The 8,247-nt window shown below is 37.5% G+C and overlaps 1 protein-coding gene across 2 annotated transcripts; it reads right to left on the reverse strand.

The window, feature by feature from the left end:
* Nucleotides 1-184: 184 nt before the first annotated feature.
* LOC101217551 (serine/threonine-protein kinase D6PKL2) lies at nt 185-5,866 on the reverse strand. Of its 2 annotated transcripts, XM_031882351.1 has the most exons (4): nt 5,612-5,866; nt 5,131-5,299; nt 3,447-4,808; nt 185-1,345 (listed from the first exon to the last, which is right to left on the reverse strand). In XM_031882351.1, the coding sequence occupies exons 3-4, from the start codon at nt 4,757-4,759 to the stop codon at nt 475-477; spliced, it is 2,184 nt and encodes a 727-aa protein (XP_031738211.1). In that variant the 5' UTR covers nt 4,760-4,808; nt 5,131-5,299; nt 5,612-5,866; the 3' UTR covers nt 185-474. The 2 variants fall into 2 exon arrangements, with proteins under 2 accessions (XP_031738211.1, XP_004133761.2); XM_004133713.3 differs by lacking the exon at nt 5,131-5,299 and having other exon boundaries at nt 5,612-5,865.
* Between the last annotated feature and the right edge of the window lie 2,381 nt (nt 5,867-8,247).

The following is an 8,247-nucleotide window of genomic DNA, read 5'->3' on the forward strand; positions in this document are numbered from 1 at the left end:
CAAGAGGAGGAAGAAACAAAAATAAAAATGAAAAATAGGGGTGGTGTTGTGGGCAGATGCACCTATTCTTCTTCTCCAATCAACATTTATTATGTCACAATTTTTATTATTACTATTCACTATGTACGGCAAATGAGAAATGTAGGAATGTAGGGCTATGTCTACGTGCAATGACACCTAATCGTTACTCAATAGAGTCTTAAGTCTCATTCATCCAAAATGGACACAACCATCGTTCAGGAATTCGTAATTTAGTGCAGTGTACAAATCGAAGAACTGCTCAATCTCTAAATGATTTGTTCATATTAGACAGCCCCCTCATTACGTGGATTCTTTCGACACCAATTTATCAAATGCACCAATTCTAGGAGTGGAATATCTAACTACGAGGCAGATTGAATAGTGAAATAACACATTTTAACATTAACGAACAATTACTTTTAGACGCCAACAAACTATCCTGCAATCCGAGAGTTAAAAGAACTCGAAGTCAAGATATTGACCACCAGACTTAACAACATCTGTACCTACCATCCTCTTACTGCTGCTGCCAACCCCTGTTGTGTCAACTACCCCAAACTTGGGCAGTTCGGCCTCCATTGGTCTTGGCACTTCTGGGGGTGTGCTGCATCGTATCAAAGCCCAATTCACACCTTCAAAGAAAGGATGCTGCTTGATCTCCGTTGCTCCCCTCTTCACTCCGAGTCGATGCTGGGGCTCCTTTACTAGCAAACCTCGAATAAGATCTCGGCTGGCATAACTAGTTGCCGGAGACTCTGGGAACTTCAGCTGCTGCCCTACTACATTGAATAGTGTGGCTCTGTTTCCCGATCCCTTGAAGGGGGTCTTTCCATACAATAGTTCATGCAAGAAAATGCCAAAAGTCCACCAGTCAACAGCACTTCCATGACCCTCTCCTTTGATGATTTCAGGGGCTAGGTATTCATGGGTGCCAACAAAAGACATGGAGCGGGCGGCAGTAGGCTCTGCTACCAGCTCAGGAAGAGTACTGGATTGCAACCCAAAATCACTTCGAGGCTTGGGACTTTTCTTTTTGCTTTTCTGAGGGAAGAGTCGAGGAATAAAACATGCAGGTTGGATGCAAACTGATGATGGCTCAATACAGGCAGGCTGGACACAGAATGCAGCTCGTTTTGATGGGTCAGAATCGTATGAAGTTTTTATCAGGGTGGGTGACACTGCACATCTTAGTGAAAGGTCGAAATCCGAGAGCATTATGTGGCCATCATCGCGAACCAATACATTCTCCGGTTTTAAGTCCCTATAGACCACTCCAAGCATGTGAAGATATTCGAGAGCCAGTAAAACCTCAGCAGCATAGAACCTGCAAAACAAATTTAGTATCATATCCAATTGACCCAAAAATTTAAGTTGATGGATAAAGGCAAATTTAATACCATTTGGGGGTGGGGCCAAATGAAAAATTATAAGTCCTATCTAACACATGGATTTGAAAACGCAAGACCTCCTGAGTGAAGATAAATTTAATATCATATCTAACAATCCCCTTGTTTGTTGGCTTGAAATATATGAAAGGTCCAACCAATAGAGATCAATATTAAATAGGGAGGAAATAACAAACACCTTGTTTGTAGGCTTGAAATATATGAAAGGTCCAATCAATGGAGGTCAATATTAAATAGGGAGGAAATATATGAAAGGTCCAACACAGGACCTCTTGAACCAATCTGCTCTGATACCATCTTAAATCACCACTATCTTTCATTTGAAAAACGAATAAATGTTGTGATAAAAGAAAGTTTGCCATAATGAATAACATAACCAATTAGTTTATATATGAATATGAACCTGGGCATGGCATTGGAATGTCTTCAAATGCACCTCTAACCTCAATTATCCTCATTATTTCTCAAGTTCTCAGTCCAAAGGGAATCCAAGAATGATCAGTCATCTAGTTACCCAAAGAATACGACATGTGCGTTTTTAAATCAGAGGTAAAAAGTGTGTATGAGTAAAGATTCCTTCCATGGGGACATGCCTTGTAGAACCCTCCTTTCCACCCCCAAAAGTAAGGACCTTCTTTACCTGCTCCATTTCACATTCTTATCAATTTGCTGACTAACCAATGTCAATGGCATGTGAAAATTTTCCCATCTAGAGCTAATGGCTAATACAAGATATAGCAGATGGAATATCGATGTATGGGTCGGCTGACATGCAAACGAAGCTGGTTCAGTAAGCAAGGAACAAATGACTTGGTGATTATACTATTTTATGCTATTCAGTCATTGGATTGCAATTCTTACAGGATGAAATCTGGCAACTTCTGTACCTAGGGATCAAGGATAAATTTCCGTCTTTGAAATAGGGTGGAAGTATTAGAGCAGAAGCAAAGAACATCTTCCTGCTCCAGATGAGAGAGGGAGAGATGGTGATAGAAATGACCTGTGTGTTTGCCAGAAGGTATGCCCTCAAGCATGGAGTTTAAGATTCGGTCCCTATTTTGTTCCTAAGAGCACAGGTCAAGGAATTAATTACTTTAGATAAAGTTCTTAGGATCAACAAAAATATAAGTAAGATACTACTCGTTCACCGTAGCCAGTTAGCCTTCATCCTACATCCATTCTATCAAGAAAATATAGATTTATCGAGTAGACTCATTTTCAGAAAGAAGGAAATAAATTCAGGCTAGGAAGTATCCACGCAATACTAAACAGAAGCTTTGTTTTCACTACTGCAGTTTATCTACCATTAGCTTTATAGGGTCATTGAAATGCATAACCAGTAAGAAAGAGAGGAATAACAACTGAATCAACCGCTTTAGCAATTACAAAGATGACTTTTAGTATTGATAAAAGTTGTACTGAAAAAACGTTCAAACTCTAATGATGAGACAAATAAAAACAACCAAGTATGGACCCTTATCAGGCTCGGCTGGACTATCATATTTTGGTTTTACAGAGGCCATCCATCAAAGTAACTGCACGATCTATGATAGTCCACATAGTTTAGAAGGCATTCAAATAAAGAACGACGACACAACTAAAAACAAAGGTTATCCTTTTGAGGGTTTTTTTTTTTTGTGTGTGTGCCTTTGTATTATTTCATTCATTCTAAATGAAAGCTGTTTAATAAAAACAGGAAAAAAGAAACTAGAGCTATAGGCAGTTAGAATTGAAAGACGCTAGATCAACACATGTTGTGGAGCATAACCCTGATTAGAGTAAAATGTTTCATCCCTTCCAGAAACTGTGTTGAATGAGAACAAGAGAAAGGGGAGAAAAAAGAAAGAAAACAACTACAACAACAATTGCATTTAGATATTAAGATCGAGAAAAGCATGTGGTTTAAAATTAATTGAAAACTGTGGAAATGAAGGAAAAATTGCTAGCAGGCAAAGCACCAAAGGAGTCACTAGAGAACTGCCGTTCACGATATTTTTCTCAGTGAAGTATTTAACATACCTCGCAGCATACTCAGAGAAGTGTTTCCCCGGTTGCCGTTGCCTCAAAGTGTGCAGGTCTCCCCCTGGACAATATTCCATTACTAGACAGGAAAATCTGTCAGTTTCAAAATGGGTGTACAAAGTCGGCAGAAATGGATGGTCAAGTAACTGCAAGATCTCCCTTTCTGTTTGAGCTCTCGTTAACTTCTTCCTTATAGCAAGCGATGCCTTGTCCATTACTTTCATTGCAAAATAACAGCGCGTTCCACTTAGCTCTGAGAGATAAACACTGCCAATATCACCACAACCAAGTCTTTTCAGCAGTCTAAAATGGCTCATGCCTAATATTCCATCTCTTGCTCGAATAGCAAGGATGGCTTTCCACCTCGGATCGTTTCCTTTGTGGGGCTTATTAGCACTTCCTGTGATGTTGCTCCAACTACTATCGTCACTGAGACCACTGCTATCACTAGCTCGACTAACACTTGTTTTTGCACTCTCGAGAGAGTCCCCTCTCATGCTTCCTTTTGCACTCTCACAGTTCCGTTCAATACTAACCATTCCATCACTTCGATAAGTGCTAGCACAACTATTAACAATGCTCATAGCTGTGACAACTCCACTACTGTCAATGCTACTGTGTGGACTTACATTGCCACTTGGTGGCAAAGAAGCATCCCAAACGCATTCCTTCTCCTCAGAATCTGGGGGAAGTAGAGAAGTTTCTGTATTTTGTGATGCACGAGGAATTGAAAAGGGGGAAGATAAAACACCCAAGTCATGCGGCTCGTCAACTAAGCTTTCTGCAGGAGAGAGAACAGCAGGGCTTGGTTTCTTGGGTGGAACCCTGATTGAAAGATCTTCCAGAAAAGGGCCCTTTACGGAAAAACTCTTCATCAAGCAGCCAGGATCAGGCTTATTTTGCCCAATGGGTACATAAACAGTTCTCATTAGATCCATATCAACGGGCTCTGGCGGGTGGCTGGCCCCAGAGAAGGAACTTGGACCACCCTCCTCAATCAAAGAGCTACTACCCTTTAAAGTGACATCACGCTTAGCGTCTTCCTGCCCCAAAAAAGAGGATTTTCCCTTCGATGTCCGTACAGGTACAGAAATTTCTGAATCTTGAAATCCTTGCCCAATTGATCTTCCAACGTCTCTTACCTTAGCTGAGTGCATGTTCGACCAGTGGCCAGCTTGCTTGGCTGAGGCCACATGTGCTTTCGGTATATCATCCAAAACACAAAATTTTCCTGGAAGTACATTTGATTCTGGAAGCATCTCTATGGGCAGAAATAATGGTAGTGCTTTTGACTCTGGAATCCTCTTCATATCCAGTGACTTGTGTCATCACATAGAGAAATTTCCAAGGGAAAAAATTCTGCGGAAATGAAATTTGATTCAGTTAATCCTATCTTCAACTGGTGAGATCTAAAAAAACAAACCTACTAATCAATGTATTTTTATTCATTATTCCAGGCATTCTATAAAATAAATTAAATGAATGTGCCATACTAGCTTCTCACAAGAAAACCAGTTGAACAACAGGGGGGGAAAACAGTGAGAAAACGATTTGTTAGGTCTCGCAAATGGTGTGATTTTACAATCAGTCGATAAAGGCAGATAATAACAGAAAACAAACCCTTAAAAGTAGCCACGGTTGTCTACCTAATTTTCAAAGCAGAAAGGGGGAGGAGATATACCTAGGAAAAGAAAAGGAATGAGGAGAGCTGGAGAAGAAGTATTGAAAGAAACTAGGAGTTAAGGAAAAGCAGTTAACAATGTGAAGAAGATTCGTGTAAAGGGAAACAGAGATCCGCGAGAACTCAAATTATTATTCAGAAAAACCTAATGCAATCGAGAACCAACATCCTGCAATGGGGAAAAAAGGTGAGTGAAGGTTAACGATACAACCCCGTGCCCTGGGAGCACTTAGAAACTTAAAAACCCAAGTGGAGTAGATTGCATAAACAAGAAGCTTAGAAAATGAGATAAGCAGTGAAATTGCAATATTGTCAAAGTTTTTTAGCCATTCCATAAAATCACATTCGGGGAAGGTGGGGAAAAGAGTGTAAAAAGAGAAGTGAAATATTAAAATGAAGTGTAAATTAAAAAGCAAAGAAGAAAGGAGATCTGGAGGAGGAAATGAGGAGATGAAATGAAGAAGAAGAAGAGAAGTTTAACCTGGGAGAAGAAGAGTATGAGAAGGGTAGGGGCCTGCAGGGAAGAGCAGAGCGTTCAGTGAGGTTGTGGGAGAGTTAATAGAAGGCGGAGAAGAAGGCAGTGGTGGTGGAGGTGTAAGTGAAAGTGTAAGTGTAAGTGGGAAGGAAGAAGGGAAGAAAGGAAGAAAGGAAGAAAGGAAGGTTGTGGTTATGGTGTTTTGTTTTTGGCTTTTTTCTTGGTTTGCGTTGGGCGGAAAATGGAATGCGGAACGCAACTTTAGCAGTGAGTGACTGTGAAAGAGAAAGAGAAAGAGAGAGAGAAGAGAGGGAAGTGTGGGACAGTCACCTCTGGGATGGACCCACTTTTGTTCCTCCTTTAACCTGCACTTCTTTTCAAACAGGTGGGGACGCTCCACTCCGCCACACCCTACTATACTCTCCCTTTCGCCTATTTCCTATTGCTTTAATCTCATCGGTATGAATCTGAGTTCCTACTACCTTCTACTTCTACTATTACTACTACTACTACAACTACAACTACTACTACTACTGCTTTGGATTTTCTCCATTTTCATCTCCACCGCCACCACTTACCTTACTACGCCTTCCTATTTTCTTCTCTCTTCTCAGTTCTCCCCCTTTAATTTCTTCCTTCTTTTTATAAAATTTGTCTATATATCTACATTGTAATCATCCTCAAACTTGTTCCTATATATTTCACGATTACTGTCTCCCCAGTACTGAACGTAGGGATTGGGTTTCCTAAGCTGTTCCTTCCACATGTATTCAATTTGGCTTTTTAAATATTTCTGCAATCCACCTGCTCCTCGTAATGAAACGAACAAATATGTGAGGCTAATGCATAATTAGCTAATTTAGCTTATTTGTGGGGTTGTCAATTTGGAACCGGAATCGGTTTACCAGTGGTTTACAGAAAATTACAAACTTAGCCACAAATATTAAATTGATTCTTGCTTGTTATTATTCCAATTTCACGGTGTATATAACAAGTATATCAACTAGTAACACTACACCTCTCCTCCCCACTTTATGGTTGGTGTATAAGTATACATCAATATTGTGTTTTGAATGAGCATATTCAGTACGGTATATGATACATTTATATTAATGATATACGGCCGTTTATTTTAAATAAAATTTTAATCAATATATTCATGTTTAACGTTTATGTAAATAATAGATGTACTAATTATAAATCAATATTGTATTTTAATTATATTTATAATTAATTGGTGATATACTACTAGTACACCCGTGATAGGTTTGAAAATAACTTTTAATTATTATTGTATATTAAATATAATACCTTACTATTAAATTTTAGATGACTTTTTCATAAGTGCAAAAAAAAAAAAAAAACTACTTTTGCACCAATAATCTAGTACTTTAGTATTTCATTTTAAACAAATTATGACATGTTATCGATGAATACTCTAATAATATATTTTAAATACGTTTCGAATTAGTATTAGTATAAAATTGAAATACCAATATTATAATTCAAGTATATATTTTCAATGAAGATATATTTCATATACTTTGGGTATCAACAACATGCAATGTAGATATATTTTTCTCTATTTAAATTGTGTACTAATAATGCTGGGAAATATGAAGTGTATACATTTACTACAGTTGATATACTAAATTAAATGTAATTTAGACAGTCAAACTTTCAAAATATAACAGATTACTTCCAATATATAGAAAATACTCATATCATTTACTACTTTTCTCTCTCATTCTATTCTCTAGTACAAACAAATGTAGAAGGCTAAAAAATAACTTTTGTTTTCAAATAAGAGAAGTATATGTTTTCTGGGAGAAAAAAAAAAGGGTATACGATAACTACTTCAGTTATGATCATATCAAGAAGCTATTTCTAACCACCAATTAAACTTGAAATCACATCTCACTCAATTGAGCTGGAATTTTGTTGAGGAAGAAACTAATTGTAAAATTATACGTCAAAGCTTATAATTACTTATAATTGCTGCCCATAATTTTTTTTAAAAAAACGTCTAGATTAAATACTTAAAAAAATCCTCCTTCTGACCAGTATAAACTTTAAAAACTGTTTATGATAAATTCTAATCATATTCTGTAACAAAAAAATGATTGTTTTCTATTTCAAGTAGAAGTATGACATTAAAATATGGCCATCTAAAGTGTCCATAAACATTGTTTACACTAATAGTTATTGAAAGTTAATCCAAACAATTGTTTAACCTGTCAGTCTTACTAATCAACTAACTATTTATTTTGTCTTAAATATTTTTGTTATAATCGATGACAGTGTCCGGGACTCATGTGTGCACATCTGGAAGCCATCCAACAAAATTTTCTAGCTATTATGTATGGTATGTCTGTGCCTTGGCCACTGGGGCTGTCATAAATTTAATTGTATAAAATATTGTCCCTTTCTTGCATGTTTCGATGTCTAAATAGGTTGAAACCCCATACAATGTTATGTCACAGTCGCCAAAAAGAAGAGAGAAAATAATATCAATAATCATAAAAACCAGATCTTATTGGAATTATTAAGTATACGGCCTCTTTATTTTCTTGATGGTCTTTTGACTTGTTGTGGATTTCAAGTGAGAAACTTGCGTCTAAACATTTATTTTGCAGCTCCAG

The sequence above is a fragment of the Cucumis sativus genome, chromosome 3, assembly GCF_000004075.3.
Source record: "Cucumis sativus cultivar 9930 chromosome 3, Cucumber_9930_V3, whole genome shotgun sequence".
Lineage (NCBI taxonomy): Eukaryota > Viridiplantae > Streptophyta > Magnoliopsida > Cucurbitales > Cucurbitaceae > Cucumis > Cucumis sativus.